This window comes from Phalacrocorax carbo, chromosome 5, assembly GCF_963921805.1.
Source record: "Phalacrocorax carbo chromosome 5, bPhaCar2.1, whole genome shotgun sequence".
NCBI lineage: Eukaryota > Metazoa > Chordata > Aves > Suliformes > Phalacrocoracidae > Phalacrocorax > Phalacrocorax carbo.
The window spans coordinates 26,301,665-26,328,606 of NC_087517.1; the positions used below are offsets into that span (position 1 = coordinate 26,301,665).

The 26,942-nt window shown below is 38.0% G+C and overlaps 1 protein-coding gene across 1 annotated transcript in view; it reads right to left on the reverse strand.

Annotated features, from left to right (window-relative positions):
• The window catches only part of PDE11A (phosphodiesterase 11A), a 140,876-nt gene that overhangs the window by 63,894 nt on the left and 50,040 nt on the right, over positions 1–26,942 (reverse strand). The window contains exons 3-8 of the mRNA XM_064453319.1: positions 15,404–15,493; positions 13,094–13,234; positions 9,404–9,468; positions 4,411–4,546; positions 1,877–1,952; positions 365–432 (exon numbers count right to left, since the gene is read on the reverse strand). Of these exons, the coding sequence (XP_064309389.1) occupies positions 365–432; positions 1,877–1,952; positions 4,411–4,546; positions 9,404–9,468; positions 13,094–13,234; positions 15,404–15,493 (576 nt within the window). The remainder of the gene's footprint in view (positions 1–364; positions 433–1,876; positions 1,953–4,410; positions 4,547–9,403; positions 9,469–13,093; positions 13,235–15,403; positions 15,494–26,942) is intronic.

Consider the following 26,942-nt stretch of genomic DNA (forward strand, 5'->3'; position numbering starts at 1 on the left):
TAAAATTAAAAAGAGAAAAAAGAGTAAATTATAATTCATTTATAACAGAAACACAAAGATGAATGCTGGCTTAATCATGAAAAGGAACTGCATGGAAATATTAGGAATAATCTTACTTAGACAGGTTACCCTGAGAATGCAGGTAAGTCACTGGCCTCAACAAGATGAGAAAGATCAGATGCAAGAAACTTCTTTTGATTAGGATGCAACCTTATTAAGTGAGGACTTCTGAGAATTAATGTCAAACCACAAACACAGACAACATTCTTCCCCCCTTCCTAGGGCAGGCTGAAGCAGCATTACCCAGAAATACCAAATCCTGATGAAAAAGGATGTTATTGCTACAAAACTGAATTCCTCTTACTTCAAACAGTCGCTGGTCGGCATCGTCAAAGGGCTTCCCATCAAGCCTGTTCAACACTTGAGCTACCCCTTTAGAAAGAGTTAATATGAATTATCATCTTAATTCATTAATTCACAATGCAGAATATTTTATTCATTGGTAATATTTAAAATACATCTTTCAAACTGAAAAGCAAAACTGCAAATATTTATTCTGAAAATTATTAAACAGACGTAAACATGTGAAAGTCCAATTGATTTGATACCAGGACTCAGTTTATTACTTTCAACTGTTGTTCTTTATTCTCCAAGTATAATATTGCAAATCTAAGTGTTACTCGCAACACTTTTCACAAAAGGTTAAAGCTCTCTTTGGGAAAGAACTTGGGCACTTTGCTAACAGCAATCATGTAAGCTGTCATAGCAATGTGGAGTTACTAATATAATTTGCTCAATCAGTACCTTCATTCCTAACATCTCAGTTGATGTAGCATCATCTGGGTATATAAGTCCGTTTTTTCTCCTTACTGTCCATAAGTTTATTGAACCAATGAAAAAAATGTAATTTCTTTAAGCCACTTGAAAAAGTGTACAAAGCTCTTGGCTCTGAGTTCTGCTGCATTTCTATTTCACTTAGCTACAATATGGCCTTAGAAAAATACTGTAAGAGCTACCAGCAGTCAAGGGTTCAGCTTCTAATTCTTCAAGGTAATACGCACTTCACAACAATAAGCCATATTTTTAAAACACAATTCCCACATCACCTCTGCTGAATAAGCTCAAAGATCCTGATCCTGCATGGCGCTGAGTGCCTTCAGCAATCCACTACTGATCTCAGCTCTCACTGACAACCACAGCACACAGGGAAGCAAGTCTTGCCCTGCTGCTTTAAATTGCTATTGCTTTGACTTGAATTCTTCTGCGGAAAGTTACAGAGGAACCTGGCACTGGTATTTACAAATGTCTCTCCTTTTTGTGCCAAAAGCAGGCAATAATGTGGGGCCAACTGCAGGTGTATCACAGCTGAGAGGCATCCTATCAAACAAGCAATACAACTCTGTCATGTCCTGATCCAGCACACGTCACTGCCACAGACAACTCCGAAGCTGCCACAGCCTCTCCGGTAAGTCCTCCCTGACTGTGCAGCTTATCATTAAAGAGGGAAATGATCACTTTGCTGGACTGCAGAAACAGTTGCCTGAGTTGTGTACAAAAAAGGGAGAACCAAGAAAAGTATCAAAGCATATCAAAACATTTTTTCACTAATATTGTTAAAATTTCTGTTCTCATCTCATTAGTCTTCAAGTTTCAATACAATATATAACTTAACAATGACACAATGGAAAAGCTGAAAAAGTCCATACAGTATCCAAGCCAAAACATCCCTTCTTGGATACTTAGCATGCATCCTAGGTACCATAACTTCTTAACACTATTCAGCTGGGAAAAAGAAGAAAAAAGGAATGTAGGATTAAAAAGATAGAATTAAATTTACATTAGCACAAAAATGATGCAGCTATGAGGGAGGTCTTACCGATTATTTGGTGGTTGCTGTTCCATATAGGAACACATAGAACAGACCTTATGTGAAAGCCAGAAATCTGGTCAGCCTAAAACATAGAAATGAGAGCTTCCATTAGCGGTAGGTGTCATCTGCAGCCTTTCACATTCTAGTAATAGAAATGTCAAGGAGTAAGTTTACATCTACAAATGTCATTCCATATGGATCAGCTCTCACTCACAGAAAATTTCTGCTGAAACGTCATTCACTGTAAGATTAACCAAAAGTCACACGGATTATTCTAAAAATTGCCGAAGAAAATACGAACATCACCATCTTTGCCACAGAAAGCTTACACTATTTGCCTTTGATTTGGAATGAAAGACAAAGTGCAATTGAGGCAATGTCCAGACAATTCTTAGATTACTTACACTGGTGGATTAAAAGAGACAACCTCCACTGAATAAGCGTGCCTTAGAAATACTCTTCCCAATTGTCAAACTGAAATTTGATTTAGCAAAGCAGCTATAAAAGGGGGCTTACAGAAAATGCTAGTTTTCAGAAGAAAGGCAAGATTAAGTAGGTAATTGTGCAGAAGTACAAGCTAGGAAGAAATGGAAGGATGAGGTCAAAACCAAGATTTGAGATTCTCTGTGTAGGTTTTATTGGTCCTGTAGTTCTGAAGACAATTTTCTGCCTCTTTTATTGTTTTCTATCTAACATAGTATAAAACTTTGCAATTTATTATGTGTCACTGATTGTCTCTTTTCTGTGGTTAATAAGCTTTATTTTAGGGTCATTGCTGCAAAATCTGAAGAAAATAAAATGTTTTTTCAAAGAGATTAGAGAGGGGGATGAGCCCACTCACAAGAGATCAGGAGATGTTTTCTTACTAAAACTGCCAGAGCTACAGGCAATCTGTAATAGAAGAAAAGATCAGCAAATAATTCATATACTGGAGGCAGGATGGGACCACTGTGATCTCCTAGCTAGTAGAAGATATAACTCAGGTTTTACTAGAGTAGTGTTTGTTTGCACATACTCAGTACTCATCGCTGAAATCAGTATGGAGCGCTACCTAAAATCCATAGGAGTGGGGGAACAATTGCCTTAGATGTGTATCTTGAAATGAACTCAGAGAAAATACTTCAGCATTAAATTCCTGGTGAATGAGTTGAAAATTGAGCATCAACACTTGAAAATGACAGCTTGTGTTCTGGGAGAAAAAAAGAGAGTGTTTTTGATAGAAGCAGAGAACAGAATATCTGACCATAACTACAAACGTATGTTTGATTCTAAGTCATAAGGGATATTATGTTCCTCTTACTACACTTGATCTGTAGAAGTAATTGATTGTAACAACTGAATTTAAGAATTATATTTCCATAGGAACCCACCAACAGAAAATAATTACTGCCCTTTGTATTGTTTTCTTTTTCTCTATATAAATTGCGCAGTGCCTCTAACTTGGAAAGTACTAACTGTGAAATAAATAAGATATAGCTAAATTATTCAGGACATGATATCTTAAAAGTACAACTGCAAACATATCAAGGATTGGCATGCTTTATTTTAGCATATCTCTTTGGCAAGAAATAGACCCCAGACATTAATTGTACATTTTGGAATTCTGAACAAGTTTGCATCAACACAGTTTTCTTGTGTACTTTTACAGCAGGCCCCTTTTATTTTTCTTGTTTTGACAAATTCTGCAGGTTTGAGAGATAATCGCTTTAATGACACATGGAATAAAACTGGAACCAGGCAAACTCTCAACATGAAACACTTCCAAGCACACTTACTGTAGTAATATAGTTTGGCAAGCTTGCTGACCAAGGCTGTCCACTGACTAACGTACTGCCCAACAGCTGGCCAAGTCCCCCATAGTAATACTGTTTTACTGGGTAGAATTCAGTGAAGATTTTGTCTTTCCATATGCTTCTAACATTTATTTAGGTGTTAAGCATACATACACATTTTTATCTGTACCTACACCTTCGTAACTGAGACTGGAATGAATATCTTAGGATACACAAACAACTTGTATTAGGAGTGATATGCATCTTGCAGAAATAACTAATCCAGTGTGTATATTTTATTTGTGCAAATTAAAAGGTTAGTTGGCTAAGTCAGATGACAAACAACATTTATCTCTCTAGATACTGGTTCTGTTTACACTCTGTGTGCATATAGTCCCAGTCACCCCAACAGCTAACGACGACGGTGCTCCTAACGCTGAACACCAACAGGGAATTTTTAGCAATAAAAATAAGTTTGCATAAATATCAAAGCACTTGATAGAGGAAGGTATCACTTATAAATAGAAAAAAATGAACCACGGGCAGACTAAGTAACTGCCTAAAATAATACACTACTTCAGTGACCTGTGTTTACTGTGCAAAGCCATGTCAACACCAGCAGATTAGGAGGAGGACATAGTGGATAGAAAAAATAATTCAAAATAAATATTCACTTTTAAAGCCACTTGGATATAATGATAAAATTGTGTTATGTTAGTTGCAATGTCAAAAATGTGATGTATCTTTATATTTCTAAAAATCTCTTACTTCAGCATCAAAGCGAGGATCCTGATAGGCATCACTGATGTTGACCGGGAGACCCGTGGAAGCTACGAGTTCAGCAATGCTATTATTTATTAGCCAGTCGGAATAAGATGATGATTTCTCCACACTGTCTTTGAAACTATCAAAAGGCATAACAAGGGAAGAAAAAATTCAAGCAACGTTGTTTGAAGGTCCAGCATGTCATACAACAGGCATATTCACAGGAACAGCAGAACCATTCACAGTTGTTAATAGTTACTAAGTGTTATCTATGGAACAAAAATTTGCTATTTATTGAAATAGTACATTAAAAATTCTCTCCTTTACACAATTCTTTCTATTGAATACAGCATTGGTCTCCCAAGTAAAGTAAATACAGCATTTAATAATGAAATGCATTTACATATGACTCAAGAGTGGGATTATGTTCCAAGTTCCTGTTGGATACATGCCGGCTCATAAAAAGCAACCAGTTCTAAATAACATTTTCTGTATAGCTACCTGAAAGTGTATAATTTTAAGATTATAATTTTTCAAATTAGTGTAATAATTTGAGGCATTTTTAATTTATACTTCCAATAATTTTCCTGTCAAGGGAAATGCCATTTTTAAAATTTTAGTCTAAAAAGCCAGGCCTGAGTGGCTGAAGAAGGAATCATGAAATAAGTCTTAAAATCAATAGTGTAAGTATGTTGCAGCAGGTGGATCCAAGTAGACATACAATACATGAATGTCTCTTTTTTTTTTTTTTTTTCTTTTTTCCTTTTTCCTGGCTGAGTTTCTGCCACAACTACTGAGGGGCTGGATAACTGTCAGTAAATGAGCATAAGACACTAAATGATGGGCTCAACTCACCACACTCCACCACAGCTTCCCCAGAAAACACAATGTCTACACAGACCTTAAAGTCCTCACCTTATACCTCATCTAATCAGTGGGAAAGTTCTCACTGACATATTGCAGACAGGTTTTTGACATTGTCAAGGAGTAGCTCATCATGTGCAAATAAATAAATGCATGTTGTCTTGATTTTGAGAAGAAAACTGATCAATTTTCAACACCCAAGAAACATTACTTAGAAAAAAGTGGCTCTGAGCAGCCATGGAAAAGACTACAATAGCTTGAAGTTTCAAAGTAATGCAGATGAATGAAAGAAGGAGGCACAGTAAAATGCTTGGAAGACTCAAAGTGAAAGGGTTGATTTTTGTTGGCCACATTGATTTTCTGGAGACTAATTCAACTAAGTCACTCATTTGAAAGAAAGCTCAATATTCTTAAAAGACTATAAATAAAGATAATAATACTTTACACAAATAAATTTAAGTGTATCAACTTTCATTTGGGATAAGAATTTTGAGTTATAAGAATTTTGAGTTACTAATGTTACGTGTATACTTTGACAGGAACCTTTACAAAATTATAATGTGTTTTGAGCTAAGTAGAAAATTCACATTTATAATTTAAAATTTATTTCAGGCCATCAATAGTTGAGAAGCAAAAAAAATCTTTAAGGATAAGAATCTAATTTCAAATGCATAGCTCCCCCAGTTCATACCTTAAAAATCTAGATGATATTACCATTATAATATAAGACACTTTAAACTGGAACTAAATTATGAGTGTCAAGCATTTTAAGCAGCAAATGAATTCAAGTAAAAGAAACAAGATATAATTCAGGAAGAAGTTTTAAAAGTATCTTCTACTATGTTGTCTCCATTCCTGGCAAGTGCTTTACAACTAATGCTCTAGATGAGAGGCACTCAACTTTCACTAGGAGGAAATATCAATGCTTAATTCTGATGCACATCACAGCCAGCTGGTGCTCTCTCCATCCTCAGCAGCTCAGAAGACTCAGAAGCTACTCTAAAAATCACAAGCAACAATTTTCTCCAAACTGTGGAAAACCGTGAGTGAGTCCTGCTGGACTGATACAGGCAGCTGCATGCCACCATCTCCCTGTCTTGGCCATGCACTAGTAGGAGTGCTGCATGCCAGGCAGGAGAGTAAACCCGGATCAGAGAGCACCGAGCAGTGCTGCAGGCTCCCCTTATCCACCTGCTTGCTTCGCTATCTTCCCCAAAGCCTCCCTGACAGGGATAGCAGTACAGTAGGGAAGTGGCACAGCCAAAATCATGGGTACCTTTAATCCTCTCTAAACAGTGACATGAACCCTTCCAGGCCCTAGGACTAGAAAGGCAGAAAGATGCCTTAAGAAGCATAAAAACACCGCAGAGAATGGGGTGACGCCTGAATGCACATCATCCCAGGGACAGTAGTGGTGAAACAGTGACATTGGGGATTTCAGCACCTTCTCTGTACCAGCCCAACTGGGAGGGTGCACAGGTATGTTCTCCCACACAACCCGTACTCTGGCCCAGGCAGCTGACCTTTCCACTACCACTGGTACTCTAGTTAGAGCGCTGTAATCTCAGCTACATCATGTGCCAGGATGACTACTTCAGTGCAAGAAAGACAGACCACAGCACCTCCCTCAGGGTCATCTTCATACAGAATACATCAGAACTGAACCCACAAGGCTTCTAAGATTTATGTAATCTTTTTTTCAAAGGGAGAGAAAATTTAGGAGACTTGGCAAGCCTATACTTCAAGAACAAAATGATTGGCAAAAGGGAGAGTGCCATTATGGATAATAAACAAACTTGGTCATGGTGTGTGCTGGAAAATTGCAAACTGAACAGATAAATTCAAGTGTGGTCTTGCAAGTATTTCTTTACAACTAAAGAAAAGTAAAGAAAAAAGAAATGAGTATTCATTATAATATTTAGGGACTAAACAGGTGAACTGCTATTAGCCAGATGTAAGAAGGTCAAAAGAAAAGCCGATTTCTTCTAAAACTGTGAGAAAGCATGTTAAAACATAAAAAGTTATATTGTCCTTGGAGCTTCTCTCCCTTTCAGATAAAACATTACTAGAACTGTTCTCTGCTTATAATATCCTTGGATTTCCACTAAAATTTCAAATAAATAATATTTATCTTCACTGGTGTGATGATGAAGAAACTCAGCTTGCCTTTTTTTCCACATGAAACGTCTCATGACTTCACATCAGTAAAGCATCAGGGCTGCAGAATGTAGAATGAAAAGGGCAAAACTCACTAGAAAAATGCTCAAATGTCAAGGGCTCACAGCATTGTTCTGTATCCTAAATAACCTTTATTTTCCCTCTATAGTGCCAATAACTCAAGCTGTGCCTGTGCTAGATCCAAATGTGACATCATATCTGCCAGTCTAACCTTGGTCTTTGTAAAACCAACTTCACTTTCCACTAGATGAAAAATGAAGGAAAAAGCAATAAATCTTTATATTAAGATGCACAGAAATATACCTTTATAACTCTTTTAAAGACTAGCTACCAGGTTGCATGTGTTTATTCATGTCTCAGACTAAAGTTAAAAAAATCTTGACTTGACTACATGCAGAGCAGGCTACTACAAATTGCTTTTTGGTAACATGCTAATATAACTATGGTAACAAGAAATGAGCCAGCTTGGTTATCTTGACACTACTCTACATTGTTTTGACTAATCTGGCTACAGATCAAGTTTGAAAAAAAAACCAGGAATAACAACCACATCCCTTGATTCATACCCCTGTCCCTGAACAAAAGGAATGTATTTTCACAAATCTAATTGACCCAGGAAAGACCAACTGCTACTCTGAAGATCTTTGTCAAAAGTAGTAACTTGTGATTCCCAGAATAACTGGCAGATTATTTATTCATATTTAAACCTTGCTATATTTTAGCACTTGCTTTCCTATTCCATTTGTCTCACCATTCGCATCTCTCAACAAGTGGATAGGGCATGGAAGAGATCTAGCTTCTACCCGTCTTTTTGTGTGGCCCTGGATTCCACTGTCAGCTCGCACATCTTAAAAACAACACTACCCATTTTTGTAATGCTGTGAGATCAATCTATGAAAAGCGTTAAGAATTACGACCCGTTGTAATCTGGAGTACAATGTGCACATTCACCTTAATGAAGTGGTAGCTTCTTACCACACTGGAGGTGAAGAAATAAAGCATGAAAGAAGGCAGATTACCCAAAAATATTTTTTAAAAATGCTTAAAGGGCTTAAATATGACAAAGCACAAAGTAATCTTCACTTTCTAAGCTAGTATGCAGAAGGCTAAGTTTATCATTATGGTAGCCAGTTGACATGGAAAATTCTAATTCAGAATCAGTATGAACTGATTTGATAATCACTGAGTCTGAGCCCTAAAAGATGGGAGAAACCTTCTCACAATAGCCCTGAATCTTCATCCACTCATTTGGTATTAGGACATTTTATGTAAACTGTTACCAGTTGTATTATCTCATAGGAATTAATATAGTAACCCCACAAGGACAAAAGGCTCTCTCTCTTACTAATTGCAGTTAGCACTTTATCAACATTTAAATAGAGATCCTATTAAGCAAAACACATACTCCTATTTTGACTGGGGTCCCAAACAAGATTTAGTCACAGGAACACAATTTCCAGGAAATACATGTTCTCTGAGGTTTTTAGGCTTTCCAACTTGACGACAAGAGCAGAAATATAATTTTACTGGAAGCCTTTCAACACAACTGTAAGAAGACATTTTGCAAGACATCAACAAACAATCTAAAATAACTTCATAACTTTTACTCCAGTATTAACTATGCAAAACAATATTGGTGTGTTCTCTATGAGTTCAATAAAAAGTCGTAAGTTATTTCCTGGTTTCTTCTTTAAGTCACTGAAACAGTGTTAGCACACATCTATATGTGTACACACACACACACACACATATATAAAAATATAGGCACATGTATTTATTTAGGCAAGTCTCCATCTGAAGCAAGCAGCAGTCTTGTCTGAGTAAAAACTGTAGGCTCACACTCTTCAATAAAATCTACCCAAAGTTTCATAAGAAAATAAAACTACGATCAAGCAAATTTAGAACCATGTGAAAAATAAAGTAATCCATTACCACAGAAGACATGAGCACTAACCTGTTGTCAGTATCGGCACTGCATTTTGGAGATAACAACTCAAAGGATTTTGTAAATTTCACCACCTGTCACAAAAAAAAAAAGTAACTTAAAATTGCTATTAAGATGAATAAATATGTAAGAAAATAGTATTGTAAGGTTCCTATATTTAAAACACCTTTTCATCCAAAATTCAATCTGTAATCTCCCAATGGAGAATTCATGTTCAAAATGGACACTGTGCACAGCTCACTAACAAACAATATCAAATTAAATTATATCTTTAGATTCCTTCATGAAACTATTTTTGGCAACAGTATATGCTTCCCTTCAAAGGACTTTGGTACATGAATTATGGAGCTTTACCTAAACTTCACTTTTTTTAAATACAGGAAAATAAACAGAAAGACCCATTTGCACTACTAGTTGCAATCAATTTTCCTTGAACACAATTGCCAACAGCACATAAGTGAAACAGTTTAGGATTGGCTAATGTGACATAGACCATAGGGAAAGTTTTTGAATGCTAGTATGAGTCCCCGTCTTCCACTTCAGTTCTGTATTGCACAAGCTTTTCACACAATGTACAAATGACAGTATTTTAGACACAACTTAACTTTGAGTTACTCTATGGAGATCTATTTTAATATCTAGGTTAACCCTCCAAAATAGGGGGAAATCAGGAAAATAACTGTTTTGCCACTTGTAAAAATCACCAAGTAGATGGCAAGATGCTATTCTCCTACTCCAAATTAACCTAAGATTTATGACTGTTTAGAAAAAGTTTAGGCTTAACTGAATACCTTGGCTGTCCACATTTCATAATTTGTTCTAGAGGAATGAGAACTCATTGCCTGTGGTTTGGAAAAAAAAAACCCTCTGCACTCAAAGGTAGAAATAGTACGAAAAGCAGAAAAATGAAGGGAACAATGCCACCCACAGCCTGCTACTCACACAATGTACTGTTCTGTGAAAAATAAAAATCATATGATACTTGCAAACATAGTGGCATTTCATAAGAATGTAGTAGAACCGTATCTTGTAATTATAAAATCAGTGTGGGGGGTCTAGAAAGAGAAAATAAACTAGAAACATTAAAATTCTATAACAGAGAATATATAAACGGAATACAAACCTCGATCTCACTTTTATGAAAGCTAGTGTAATTTAGAGCACACTCCACTGAAAGTACTTAATTTATATTATTTTAAATGAAATTAGAATAATATCTTTCCTCCAGGAAAGAAAATAATGGTTTTTTTCTGCCATACACAGAAAGTTATGATTCTGGCTCTGCCAATCATTTAGACTTGTCACAGTCCAGCAACAAATAATCAATTACAGAGTGTCAGTGAATCCAGAGATACTTAGATAGAAAAAAGAATGATATTACAAGAAACATTATCCTTCAACTACTTCTCAAATCAGTAGAAAGGAGGATAGTTTGTGATGAATAGCCTGAAAACACTGAAAGGAGCTACCAATGTAAAGACAGTCACTTATTTTACTACTAATAAAAAGTAATAAAAATGTTAAACAATTTTAAAGAGGCTCTCATATCCTATGAATGGCAGTACTACAAAGTTCCAGTGAAAGCCCCTTTCAAAACTGTGCATGAAATCCAGCTCTTGACAAATACTTTCATATAGCTTATGTCCATCTGTTCAACTTAATAGAGCTCTGCAATGAAATAATTATTCCTTGGTCAAGTGGACAGAGCAATTTCAAACAAGCATACTTTGGTAATGCTGAAAGTCATATTTTCACTTCACCTGCTCAATACAAAAGCTTCTTCCTATCACAAGAACAAGTACGTGACTATCTAGACATTTGTATGCAAATGTGTCTTTTCCAATGGATTTTGTTACCTCAGGAAAAAATTACTAGGCCAAAAGGACAAGAGGGTTATCTTTTCACAGCATTTTCATCACCTAGGAACTAAGACTGGTTCTTATTATTTATTTTGCAAAGTATTAAAGAAACTTGTTAAAATGTGCAAACATAGCTACTCCCAAACATACCCCTGCCAACTGCTAAAGTGAGTGGAAAACTTTCAGGAAGGAACAAATCCCATGGAGCCCTAGCCACCAAAAGCAGCTGAGAAAAATCCCGGTGTTGCAAGTTCAGCCCTCACTGTCTTGGCTGTTTTTCCACAGCCAAATACTGTATTTCACAAAAAAAAAAAATAATCTGAGAAGTGCAGAAGCTGACTACTGTGAAGACACCGATTAGATTGCTGTAAAGCCCACTGAGTTGCTGAATACACAGGATGGTCAGTTAAAGTCTTAATGAGTTTATTTTTATCTGTTATTTCTGAGGGACCAGTAGTCTGATTAAAGATGTAACATGTTATGTACTAGAATAGAAACTACATAAGTATTTCTGTTTGCTACAGTTAAACAACAATAACAGATGCAAAAGTATGAACACTGTCAACAAAGATGTCTGACAATTATTTATTGGAATGTATGCAGAAAAGGTTAGTTCTAAAAATGAGCATTAAAAGATTTGGCTGATGATGCAATTGTTTCTGTTTCTGAAAGTGCTTGCAAGAACCACCCATTTGATAAGTCATTAGCCTGAAAATACTAGCAAGGTCATAAATTCCAGGTAATGTAAATGAAGCTATAGACAGGAATTTTCTTTCCTTCTAGTGGCTATAGCATGAAAGAAAGGAACTGAGCAAATAAATATTTGATAACAAATGAGGTAATTTTTCTTTTTTAAGCAGACCACAGGAGCACCTTGCTTCTCAGTTAAGCTGTCCTAGCTGCTCTGTAGTAAACACTAATTCCATCACACAGACAACTGAGAATCGCAGCATATCAAGCTGGATCATACCACTGATAGTTAGAACCATCAGCAACTTACAGACATCCCATTATATGTCCTCAAATGACCAGAAGGAATCGTGAATGTACCTTTCAGTTTCCATTTGAAAAAGTGACTATACTGGTTTTGGCTGGGATACAGTTAATTTTCTTCTAGTGGCTTGTACGGTGATGTGTTTTAGATTTGTGATTAAAACAGCATTGATAACACAGGGATGTTTTCATTATTGCTGAATGGTACTTACACAGTGTCAAAGCCTTCTCTCTTTCTCACTCTGCTGCCCCAGTGAATGGGTAGTGCACAAAAGATTGGGAGGGGACACAGCCAGACAGCTGACCCCAACTGACCAAAGGGATATTCCATACTATATGACATCATGCTCAATGACAAAAGCTGCAGGGAGGAGGAGGAGGAAGGGGGGCACTTTCAGAGTTATGGCATTTGTCTTCCCAAGTAACCATTACATGTGATGAAGCCCTGCTTTCCTGGAAATGACAGAACACCTGCCTGCTGATGGAAATAGTGTATGAATACCTTATTTTGCTATAGTTGTGCACACAGCTTTTGCTTTACCTACTACACTGTCTTCATCTCAACTCACAAGTTTTCACACTTGCCCTTCCAATTCCCTTCCCCAACCCACTGGGTGGGAAAATGAGTGAGCAGCTGTGTTGGGCTTAGCTGCCTACTGGGGTTAAACCACAAGAGTAGTCTTGATAAAGATTCAACCTGTACCTAACGTACATTTAAGAATGACATACTGGAAGAATACTTGCTGTTCAGTACTTAGACATGATATGAAACAGCTTCACCACAATTAAAGCAGCTGCTCCACCACTCAAATATTAGCCTTTCTACAGAATGTGAAGCCATACTTACGGGTGATTCGATATCTTCCAGAAGTAATACTGAGCACCGTTCACACTTCAGCAGAGTCTGGGCCCGATGCATAATTTTCTTGACAATTTTCTCTAAGTCAGTTTGTTCCTCAAAAAGGTCATTCACTACTTCCAGTAAAGCCTGCATACAAGGACAGAAAACTCTCGTATTGGTTGTACAACTAATAAATACATGAAGCATTGCATAGGAGGCATAATCTCTGGGATTGATTTTTATATGAGTGATCCATTGAAATCTTCATTCAAATAGAGTTCTTGATGATTATGGCAACAGAATTAGGGTGGGGGTATCTGAAGAAAGAAAGAAAGAATTTAAGTATTTCTTAGCTTGCAGCTGGGCACAATCCAACTCCTAGCAAACAATGGAAATCTTTCAAACTATTTCACTGTGGTCCAAAAATGAAACAATGGCTGTAATGCAACTGTCCAAGTATGCAGTATGGATTGAGTTACTTGATTTGCTATACTGAATTTGATGGTGCATTTAAACTTCATTTTATTCATTTATTACCCATTTTGCATGTTCAAAGCTGGAAAAGAAAAAAAAAACAACACAGCAATACTTCCATATTCCAATAGCTCTCTGATCCAGTCGTTACAACTAACAACATGTCTGTAAAATACAATGTTTTAAAATGAAGGGCTTCCCCTCTCATTTCATCAACTTTAAAAATAATAGGCCATGTTCTTTCTTACCAAAGAAGTATGCTTTTTCCTTTATTCTGGTTTAGGGCACTGACACAAAAAACATCCATATAGGCAAGCACATAAGCATTAGCGGTCTTAGCTCTCCTAACACAGTGATTATCAGCAAAATGTTGGTCACAGTCACTGGAAGTTGCCACCATTGGGGTCCAGTTTGATAGGGAAGGCAAAGTATGGGCTTGTCCATCACGTCTTACTTGCCGATGAATTTCAACCATGGACTAGGCAAAGCTAAAGACCACCAACAGGTCAGAAATGCAATTCAGTACAGGCCACCATGTAGCTGTCAAATGGCAATGATATTTGTTATGGCTGGCATGGCTGAAGTGGCAACAAGAAACAAAGAAGCTGTATCTCTAATCCAATTTCCTGACATGCCCAACCACCAGAATTTACCATTTTCTAATGAAGAATAAGAATGTCCCTAATACTTTTCTGCTGAATGCCTCCCCCAGACGATTAAACGCTGACTCCTCAAAAGTCTGTCATTGTTCCCTGCAGGCTGGGAATCTGCAGCAAATTTTAAGTCTCTATGTACTCAATAATTTTATTTGAACATCAAATGAAGAAAAAAATCTTTGGCAGAAAATTCTTTCCTCCCGCTCCCCAAGTCTCCTCCACATCTCCACCGCAAAATATAGTGGCCTATAGTCAGACCTGGACAGAAGACAAGCTCAGATGCTTTATGACCCTTAAATATATACACCATTAGAAAGGGCTATTGTTAGTTTTCAAAGTAGTGGAAAGCATTAGTTTCCATACGTGGAAAGCACCAAAATCCTGAATATACAAATGTCAGTGCTCAGTACAGAGACCCACCCCACTGTAGTCTCCCCTGCTTTGTGAAGCAAGAGTAGGTTCAGTACTACCAGTGGTATTTCCACTGAAGCTTTGGAGCTGTGATCCATGATAACGTAAGTGTCATTTTCCATCATTGCATGCAAGATGATTTTAAACAACACACACAAAAAATCCAACAATTATAAAAACCCCCTCAAAAATACCATTTTATTTCTTTAAAAAAAAAAGACCTCCCTGAGAAGTAAATTATGTAAGCTCAGCATTATTTTCACTTCTTTGGAGCTTATGTCCCAACTAATGCATGACATCAGCAATTATGAGTAATGTGAATAATGTATCTATGCAGACACATGCTGTCAAAACCCTTCACATACAGGATTTTTTTTTCTTGCTTACTTTTATAAAGAGATATCCACATTATTTGCACACGAATTAAACATTACAAATTCAGGATGGCAACGGTTTGATATTATTGGAATTTTATGAGAGTTTGAATCTCTGCCAAAGTAATGCTCTCCTGCACTGTCTGTGTCACAAACACGATTGTTTCAGCACTACAAAACATGGAACTGACATGAGGAAACAACAGCCACCACCACAAGCATGTTTCCCTCCCACGCTCTCTGCTTGCTGCCTCAGTCAAGATAGTGATCTGTTGAAAATGTATTTTTTTAAATAAAACACAGTTAAAACCGTCTAGTTAGCAAACACATATGCATAGATGGAATCTGAAGGAACAAAAACTGAAGGTTAGATATTAGTCCAATATACATTTTTTACTTACCCTGCTTCTGTCATATTCCTTCCTTGAAGCTGCAAATAGCTGGGCGTTGGATATGGCAATCCCACAGAATGGGAGATACATCTGCATCACCTAGTGTCAAAAGAAACTCCCAGTCATTAAAAACAAGTGCAATTAGACACTCATGTTACTAGCAAAGACACCCAAACTTAGGTGACAGGTCTCAGCTCACTCACTCTTCAGCAGAACACTAAACACAAAACAGAATCACCACGGGCAAGGCACATAAAATGGATGGAACAGAGATCGAATGGGTAGGAAAGAACAAATGCATTTGAGTTCACAGGTCCCAGTAGTGAGGGTCCTCTATAAGCTGTCCGGAAAACTGCGGATTTTCAAATCTATAAAATGTCTGCTGAAGACTACATTAAATTACTGTAGACACTATGGCTTCCCTAGAAAAAGTATTCTTTATTTTTCTGGACTGCTTTTTTGTTCTAAGCTCAAGAAGCCAGTTTGAGTAACATTCCTGCTGATTTCTAGAGGATGCAGATTTTAGAGAATACCAGCACAGTGGAACACAGCACGTTGATCGAAAACTATTAGTCAGAAAGCCAACTGTCTTCTCGGGGTGTGTGTGGGGGGAATATTAAAGAACATGGTTCAGAAACTGGGCCTTAATGCATCGCCGTACATTAAGAAAGATTGCACAAGAGGACTTGGGAAAACTTTTTGAGGTGCACAAGATTACTTTAGCCTGGCTGTGTGTGAAATTAATAAACCAGACTAGTCAAACACTTGAATACCTGTAGACCTAGCACTTGTGTAAGGACAACAATGGATCAAGGTCCCACAATATTAGCATTTTTAAGCCACATACTAATAATAAGCCTGTAACATACTGCCACTGCTGAGCGGTTCCCAAGCTTAGGTCTGAGACATTAAGTACTTTTTATAGGTGCTGAATAGCTTTAACATTTGCAAGCCAGCGAGAGTTGGGGCACTCTGCTGCTTACAGAGCCAAAAGAACACTGCAGCAGCTAACCTTTCTTCTCCCCGGTCTGTCAACTGGGAGATCCACTGTAAGTAATCCTTTGTCTGACAAGTTTTGGCATCAAGAAACTGGCATTTGTCTTTGAAATTCCATTTAATCAGAAAAGTACTGCTAACACAGGAAAGCGGGCTATTGAGACTGTTTGAGGGAAAAAAAACCACAAAATTTAAGCATCCAGAAGAACCAAACCAGCAGCAACTGCTGTTCTACTTTATTTTCCTTAAACATTCTACTGGCTACATGTCTACTTATTTTGTGTTTGAGTAACGATGAGTCTTCTAAAACCATCTTTGGATCCTCTGAATTTTGCACCTTTGCAGCTGCCATTCTGTCAGAAAAACTGCAGATTTTAAGGGTGCACACAAATACATCTATACTGCTAATTTGCAAACACTTTACTTTCATCCTCTTCCCACTATGGTCCCCTCTAAAGCAAAATGACGCACTTAGATTCTACAAACACTTATCTTTTCAGAGAGGCTGTAATTAAACTAGCCAACTATCACACCAGATCTGCAGGAAAGAGTACATGAAATGAAAAATAAAGTAAGACTGTAACAAATCACTAAGGGGGGTTAATTTTTTATGATAAGAAACTCTCTGAGAAAATTTTGCATATTTCAGCTTAGATTTTATTTCCAAAGTGAAACAAAAAACCCTTTTATCTATATGTTCTTGTAATAGCACTAAATGCCACAGCCAAGTAAGAGATGCAGAGCAGAAAAACTTTAACCTGAGAAAAATCTGACCTTTAGTGTAATTATTGATATCATAGTGAGACTGGATACATTTTTACTTAATAAAAATAAGTAAATACCAGTAGTTGTTCTCCCCACACTGGAACTTCTATTCCCAAGAGTAATGTGACCCTATGGCAATGGAAAGCATACAAGAAGTTTATGAACCTTCAGCCACCACAAAAACAGCTAGCAAAGATGCCTTTTTTCGCAAGAAGAAAATATAATTTCCCAATATTGAAAAACATGGCTCTCTGGAACTCAAATTCCAAGGCTCTGACTCCATATGGAAATTAACATCCATAAACCACTGGTTTATGAAATGTCAAGAGACTGGAAAGCTGCTGACTTACATAATTCTTTTCACCACTCAAACTAATTGTGTAAGGTGCTGTGCAACTAAGAAAGAGACAGCATTTAAGATAATCAGTATAAGAAATTAATAAATGTCCACAGATATGAAGAAAAAAACCTCACCTAATCCAACAAACCAACAATCAGTTAGAGAGGATACCTGTGATCACAGATAAATCAATTATCCCTATTTACACAAGAACAATTGACAAGCCACAAGCCTGCTGTCATTCTTCGTTTGTACTTTCTGAACAGTAAGGGTGACTGCTGCCTGAACTGCTTTTAGCAAATTGTAATACAGTACCAAATAACCAAAGAGTAAAGATAATGGTAATTGAATTTTAAATAAGATTTTAAAATTTTATTTAGTTTATTTTAGATTTTATTTTTAACCAAAATTGCAGAATGGAGTAGAAAGCAATTATCACATTCTGACTTCAAGCTACAAATTTAAATCTGCAATACTCAAGACTGCTTTACAAGTACCTCCAACATGTTGACATCCATACAACTATGAAGTCACATAATATTCAACTCCTACCTGCCTGAGTCACATACTGTAAAAGCTGGTACTGTTATGCCAGATTCACTTCAGATATTTTCCCTCCAAAGAGAACACAGAGTTGAGGAAATGGCACATACCACCATAAGCTGAACACATCCTTTTTCCTCCTTTTAAGTGATGGGTATATAATTACTAATCCTCTGGTGCTCCAAGGTAAAAATGTATTGCATCACTGAACCATAATGCACTGTAATTCTATTTCCATTCCTGCTGATTATTACTACTTCTCCTTAAATGGAAGGATGTAACTCATAATGAGCATAAAGCACAGTCCATATTTTACCATTTTAATTCTACAGCATAGATATGCTTCAGTAATATAATACTGACTTTTGGTAAGAGCAAATAAATTGGGCAGAAGACTAAATTGTATTGAAAAGACATAGTATTGAGAGGTTGGTCATAGATATACTGTTAAGCAGCATGTGACAGGAAATGACACATATAAATGACATGGTTATTTTAATTTGCCTTGCTGAGACAAGACCTTGTTAAGAAGGAGCTGTCCTCTTTTTCCCCCGTCTGCTGTTCTTTCTGCAGCACTGAACAGGCCAGGACAGCTTGCCTCTACCAGCTAATATCTGTACAGGTTTTACAAATAGTTTTACTACACAGTGAAGCCAACCTGATGCTGCAACTTGTAAAGGAACCACTGACACGTGGTCCAAAAGTTGAGTAAGCAACAAGTTTCCATTACACTAATGCACAAAACATTGGTGTGAAACTCATGGAAAAACACCTAACATACCCTTTGCTATACTGAAGGCCATTTTAAAAAAAAAAAATTATGCAAAATGGATTATATCTGAAAGAAAATTTCCTTCCACGTCTATTTCGAATTAATGACAAGAAAAGAGCCTGCAGATTTATTAAACAAAGCAATTTCCTAAGAAAGCAAATAGAACAGAAAAACATAAAAAATATAGCTTTAACAGATATACCTCTAATATATTTTGGCAAGTAAGATTAGTTGTAATGATTCATCACAGTACTTTGTGGCATATTAACAAACAAATCAGTAAATATGTAATAGCTTATTTTATAAAAGTGATGTTCAGTCTGAATAATAAGCTAATCTAATGAACCTGCTGAGGTGTTGGAAGAAACCACCTTTTTTTTTTTTGTGCCAAGTGTAAGGCATTCAGATACGATAACTGCAGGTTAACAAGATTATATTATGAATTACTTGAGCATTCAGGGTCTGGGTAACCTGACCTAGTTCCTCATACCTAAGCCTCCAGTAAGTACTGCATCCTTGGGTAGCAACTACACTCACCTCACAAATTCACAGCAGCATACAAAAATTAAAAAGCTGTGCTCACTTACAAACTGTTCACTACTTTATCAGGGCAGGAAACATTCTATGAAAAGAAGACAAAGTAATAGGCACCAGTTTAATATCTCATCCTCTTAATCTCTATATTCTATTATTTCATTATGGGGTTATTTTATATTAGGAGTATTAAAACACAACTAGCAAGAGAATTAATAGGATAAGTACTAGAAGCTTTAATATTCAATTACGCAACTACTTGCATTTTCATCTAGGTCCTGAAGGTGACTTACCTCTTCTGCAAATCTACATCGGTAAGATCAAACAACTGCCCTAACCATAGTTACTTTTTTCCTTCCCACAGAAGAACATATTTCCATTGCTTTAGTAACTCCAAACTTGGATGCCTAAAGTTAGACCTCCAAATCCACAATAAGAACTGAAGCAGTAGCTTAATATTTGGAAGTACAAAGCATTCCCAAAATCTGCAATATTAACTGCTAGGACAAGAAAGCTGCAGCCTGTGTGCTTTTTTTTAATTATTATTATTGCAACAGTTCTGAAATCCAGATGCAGCACACCAGTTCTCTCTCACAATTTCAGAGGACAGTCTTCCATAATCACAATTTTATAGGCCAAAATTTCCATACCTGATTGCATAGTTGTCTGGGCACAGCAGGATTTGGACACCTGCACTACAGCATCACAATATCTTGAGATGTGACACTCATTTTCCTTTCATCTGGCTTTTCATAGGTGTTGAGACACAGTCAGAATACATAATAAGATGCTTATCAGTGTTCTCCTGAACTGCTGGAAAAAAGTTAAGGGGTTTCTCTCATGAGGTGGGCTTGATTTTCACAACAACCTCATGATAGAAAGTTTTTTACCATCAGAAATAGGCAGGGGGAAACCTCTAGCCAAGCTCTTTCAGACAATGTCTGCCCTCAAGAGATACCACCTTTCCCTTCATCACATGGCCTGGGGACAATGATCCTTATGGAACCTGCAAAGCCTTCCCTTGCTACCCAAGAAAAGCCCCTGCTGGCTCCTACTTTAAAAGTTCAAAAGAAGGCTATTTTCCAGAATTGTGTGCCTCATGGGAAATAAGTTTTGAAATTTTCTCTTTATGGGGAGAGGGTATAAAAGTCTTTCGTTTCCTAGCCTCAGTGTAGTTTTCCCTCACAAATAGTACAAACTCCACATCAATCATAAAACAGTACGAACTCTTACTTTTCTTACCCTATTGAGGAATACAGGTGTTCATATCTGCAGTTCTCAACATGCCTTTTGGTTGTGTTTTTTTTAATGACAGGTAATGATACAGACAAGGAAGCTGCACGCATGCAGACCTGCAATGCAGAAAGTTATTAGCTAATCATGAAAAACAGCCAGTGCTGCAATGGCAGCACTCTGCAGAGGTAAAATGCTAGCTTCATGCTTGCTGGCTGGAAATCAGCCCTGAGTTCAGCTTCAGCTAAATGCAATGACATTTACCCTGCCTCCCCCGCATGCAGTTTCTCCCACACTAAGCATCCTTGGAGAGCACCCGCTGCCATAACTACCTGATAGATACAGTCTAACTCCTGGTTTCTGACATACTCCAAGCATCCCTCTGCCTGTGGTCACAAAAGAAAACAATTTGATGCCTGATGAATGAAAGGAGCCTCTCAGTACAGCTTGCGTACTCAATCTGGCACAAACTCCAGGTTAAGCTCTCAGCAAATGCTTGTCTGGTTCAACTGTTTTCTTTACAGCCGCAGGAGCCACTTCCCTTTACACAGCTTGCTTGGTAAGCCTGTGGGGGAAGGGAGTTAGCACAGGCTTCCTAGAAAGAGGAAAATAAGTCTTTTTAAAGTAAATGTTTTTCCTATAGTTTAAAGTTATAAATGTTTTGTGGACATAATTAAAACCAAGTCAGGGAAGCCAGCTGCCCTTTGAAACACTTTAGGAAGTGTTAAAAATAGATTTGGAGAATGAAATATTCTACTGAATTCTGAAAATGATAAACCAAAATCAATTGCAAAATGGTTAAGCACAAGCATTCATCCAAACTCCATTACCTTCTGCCGGCTGTGCAGCGTGTGGCTATCCATGCCTTTGATAAAATCTGATCACCATCTAGGTTTGAAATTCTCTGAAATATTTTCCAAAATTATTTTTCCAACCCAAGCATGGACAGAACAATTGCTTTGTAGAGACACCCCACGAATTATGGGCATACAAATTGGACACATAGCTCCTGCTTGTATCAGTGAACCTGCAGAGGCTCCTGGGCCAATCTTCTATTTCCTCTGAGCTTTGGGTTTTTTGAAATTTCCATTTGCGTGCAGTTATTATTTATGCAGTATCATAAAAATGCCCTAATGCTTGCAAACATACAGCAGCATCTCTGTCCTATATAAAGCTGACTATCTAACTATGGAAACTTTTGGTGGCTGTAAACAGCCTGAAAAGGACCACGGGAGCATTTCTTTGGCACTGACTCTGTGCCTGGCTGCCTCATAATTACTGGCACACATTCAAACTAGATAACTGCGTCACCAGACAGACTGCAACACAGGTCTCCTGTAGGAGCAGACTTATTGCAGTTTTAAAACCTGAATCCTATGTAGGTCGCTGACCTCACAAGCCATGGCACTGGGAGACTCCCGCATGCAGGAACAAGGGATGGGAAAGGGCAGGAGTGCAGCTTAACAGAGCTACAGCCTCAGCCTCTGACCTTTTTCCAGGCCCCCATCACTGCCCTCCAGTTGCTACAGCACAAAACTCATCTTCTCTCTTTTCTGCTATGCACCTAAGATCTTTAAAGTGGGAAAACAAATGAACACATTGAATTTGATTTAGAGTAATACACTTGTAAAACTGTTTATATGGTCAGAACTATACACTAATCCTACTTCATCTTTCTGGGAGATATTTGGAAGTTTCTCACTCCAGTTACTTTACAGCTAAACATTATTCATATCTGCCATCACTAGCAGGAGGTGAAGCTCAAAAAAAATCTAAACAAGCCACACTGAATTATTCTGTCATACACACAAAAACATTGGCAGTGGCTATTAATCCTATTTTTAGCAATAGTCTATAAGACATATTTAAAATTTTTTAACATTTCATTGAATTTAGCACTCAGTATGAAGTGGGAAGGACAATAAATTGTACTGTACATTTCCACAGAGCACCTAATTTTAAATGCTGTTGCTCCAAATAAATCTGAAATATGAAAACATTTCTGTTAAAGACTAGAAGGCAAAAAATAATTTAAATATATGTAAAATGACTACTATTCTAGTATCCAATCTTCTGATCTCATATATGCAAAACCCCAGCTATTTTCACTGGAATTTTCTCATTATTTTACAGCACACCTGAATCAGGGATGCCCTGTAATAATCCCTGTTCCAGAAACCACTTCAAGCTGCCACTGAATTATTCAATATGTGACACTAAGCCATGCTTTCCAGCAGGAAAAGTAGGGACAAGAGGAGGAGAAAAGTTCTATTAAAATAGGAGGTGTGTGAACTGAGGAAAAGTAGGGGTAGCAGTCAAAGACAAAAAAAAACCCAAACAGTGCCACAAAGAGCATCATCATGCTAGTGTAAGCACCTGTAAGCCCAATGCTTGGCATTCAGCACTTAGTCCTGGGGGTTCAGCAAATGCACATCAAGCTTGAAGGCATGGAAAAGTCACCTTGCAGGCAGCCCGAGTCAGGGCTGCAAAGTTAAAGCAATGTGATTAAACCAGTAAACCAACATGCTTCTATATCATAAGCAAGTTGAAAAAGCCATGGAGACTCCTCACTACAAGGGTTACTGAGGATTCTCAAATCTGGATGGTGGAGGTATGCACCATGTCTGTGTGACCACTTGCAGTTAGAAGGCCATTAAATCAACATTTCTTTATCAAGTCTAGTGTTGCCATCCATTGGTTTTGAAAGTTGGCAGGGCACCGTCCTTTGTAGTAAAGTCTTACAGAGAAGTGCTAGGCAGTTTTTACTAGTTTGGCTGAAATAACATGAATGAGCAGCATCATGAAACATCACGAATGTCCTCAAAACCACAAATCCTACCTACCAATTAACTCTCTCTCTTTTAAAGACTGAACATCGGTCATCTTTGATGCATCCAAATTATATCATCACCTTAATAAAAGTCAAGCTGACAGGGTTCACAGAGGACATTTTACCTGGGTAATGTTTTCCAGAGAGATCAAGAGGGGCTGTTACTGCCTGGCTGCTCTCTCCTGTTTGAAGATGAGCCACTAGAGGCCAGTCCCCAGGCACAGGTGCCCACAGCCATTGTATAAGGCAGGCAGTTCTGCAGTACCTTAAATCTCAGTACATCAAAGCACTTTGGCAGACCATGAGCAGTTTTACAGCAGCAATATTGTGTCGTAATTTTTTTCTAGAGACAGCAAAACTGAGCCAAAGAAAGATTAAATGATTTATCTGAGGGGAGGAAAAAGGTCACAAAGAAAGATTTTGTCAAAATTTTTTAAAATCTCCTGGTTCCCACCATGCCTGAATCGGTGGAACCAGCCTGCCCAAAGACACTGTTATAAAAGCTTTATAAAAATCACTGCATGAGACAGGAAGATCTTGGTATTGGCTCTGCAGAGTGAGAGCAATGAAGACTGATACTATCAATGCAAAACTAAAAAAAAAAAAAAAAGAATTGCAGATCAGAACTTTAAATTGGCATAGCAGTATTAATAAGTATCACTTCAAAGTTGGTTTTGCCTGTAACACAATTTCAGACTTCAGTTTTACCATTTCAAATTGTACCACATGCCTGATCTCTGGCAGATAATACCCACACTAACTGAACAGTATTGAAACCAATAAATTCCATATGCATCCATACATTGAGACTGTCATATTTAAGTCACAATTCTACTTACAACTCAGTTACCAACTCCCAATCCTTGCCAATGATGAGAACTAGAATTATTAATGTACTTCTTCCTCCTGCAGTCTTTAAGTATTAGAATACACAAACTGAAAACTATTTCTACTAATTCTTGGCTTAGCCAGGACTGAATGAAGATGTCTTCTTTCACTTCTTGTACAAATTAGATTTTGTTTTTAGAGCCAGAGTGCAGGCACAGAATCAAAAATTGGCTGAGGTTGGCAGGGACTTCTGAATGTCATCTGGTCCAATCCCCTTCTCAGGCAGGACCACTGCCGGTTGCCTAGGACTGTGTCTAGACAGCTTTTGAATATCTCCAAGGATGAAGACTCCGCAACCTCTCTGGGCACCCTGTGCTAGTGACTCAGTCACTCTCACAGTAAAAAAGTGTTTCCTGATGTTCAGGCATTTTCCTGTGTTTAAGTTTATTAAGTTGCACCACTGCAAAGAGACTGGCTCCGTCCTCCCATCAGCTATTTGTACTCACTGATGAGATCCCCCCACGAGTCTTCTCTTCTCTCTGCTAAACAGTCACAGCTCCCTCAGCCTTTCCACAGAATCACAGAATGGTAAGAGTTGGAAGGGACCTCTGGAGATCACCTTGTCCAACCCCCCTGCTTGAGCAGGCACACCTAGAGCAGGGGGCACAGGACCACGTCCAGGCGGGTTTTAAATGTCTCCAGGGAAGGAGACTCCACACCCTCCCTGGGCAGCCTGTTCCACTGCTCTGTCACCCTCACAGGAAAGAAGTTTTTTCTCATGTTTGGGTGGAACTTCCTGTGTTCCAACTCCTGCCCGTTGCCCCTTGTCCTGTCATGGAGCACTATCGAAAAGAGCCTAGTCCCATCATCCTGATACCCATGCTTTCGATATTTGTAAGTATTGATGAGATCCTCCCTCAGTGTTCTCTTCTCCAGGCTGAACAAACCCAAGTCTCTCAGCCTTTCCTCATAAGGCAGATGCTCCAGTCACCTGATCTTCTTGGTAGCTCTCAGCTGGACTTGCTGGAGCAGTTCACTGTCCTTCTTAAACTGGGGGCCCAAAATTGGACACAGTACTCCAAATGTGGTCTCACTAGGGCAGAGTAGAGGGGGAGGAAGGCAGGTAGAGGGGGAGGAAGGCGAGATACTCTAGTCCCTTAAACATCTCTGTGTACCTTTGTTAGACTCTGTCCAGTACGTCCATGTCTGTCTTGTACTGGGAAGCCCAGAACTGGATGTGTTACTATGAGTCACGAGTGAAACTTATCCTGCTGTTGCATAAATACTGCGTGCAGTTCAACCAAAAAGGAATTTAGCTCATCTATATATAACAGTCTGCATTGACATCACAGTGATAATACTAAGTTTCTACTCAGGTTCTTCTCTCGTATACTTCAAAAACTGCTTTGTGATTTTTGAAGAAAAAAATTACTTGAACAGTAACCTTTTCTTATATTGGACTTTGTTTAACAGAGAGAGAATGTTTCTGGAAGAGCTTACTCCAGAGGCCTGATCCTTTGCCATGATGAGCTCCTCTTTCAGCGAGGAGCTGGGCATTCTTGTCTGACTGGTAAAAATGCTGGTAAAAGTCCTTCCTTCTAAGTGAAACCCCAACTGGAGTACAAAAGCCTGAATCTAGCACATAAACCAACCGGATTTCCCACGTTAAATTTTATTTGATATGAATAAGTTTAGCTCCCCTGGCTGCCCACTATTTGCAGCATTAGTCCAAAGGGGTTAGAAAGGGTTGTTTCTGTTCGACTAGAAAAAAATGTGCAGCAAGTTTGCTAACACAAGTGAGATCCAGAATTTGGGTGACAGCTTAAAAGAAAGCCAGGGACTCAGGACACCAACTGTATTCTCTTACATTACTACTTGTCAAACAGAGTTTCTAGTGTTTCTTAGGCTACAGAAACTTTACGCCCAAATGAAAAGAAATCTCCAATGGAGTGAAAATATCCCACAAAGGACAACACATAGCATAACTGACCCTCCTTTCACCATGTTATTTTATGTCTCTTTTCCAAACAGGATGCAACTTGACTTGGTCTTCCATAATACACAGAAGCATCACAACACAACATAACCACATCGTATTTTTTACATACATCCTGATGTTATTTCGTTGAGTTTCTCCTTGACATTGGCAAATTTGCCAGTGGTGTTTTAAGTTGGTCTCTTTTGAGTTCGTGTATATTTAGTGACTAATATCATTGTAACTGAACATCATGGCACTTCATACTGGTGACACTTGCCTGCTCTTCATACATTTCTTCCAAGAACACTGCTCTTATTCCCCCTTCCATTTTTTAAGATGAGAAATAATTGTAAGGAATACAGTGTATTCTCAGTATATCATTTCTACCCATGCATTTTTTCTTAGAAATGCACTTGAACAGGCTCCCCAGGGAGGCAGTCACGGCACCAAGCCTGATGCTATCCAAGAAGCACTTGGACAGCACCCTCAGAGGTATGGTGTAAATTTGGGGTTGTCCTGTGCAGGGGCAGGAGTTGGGCTCAATGATCCTTGTGGGTCCCTTCCAACTCAGGACATTCTATGATTCTATGATAATGTTTCCGCAAAAGTGCAGAATCTTATTCTAGCAGAATTGCTTATACAAATGGACACCCTCGGCAATACTGTGATTTGAATCTGATTACACCAATTAGGTAATCTGAATTAGTTTCTATTATAGCATTTCCAGAC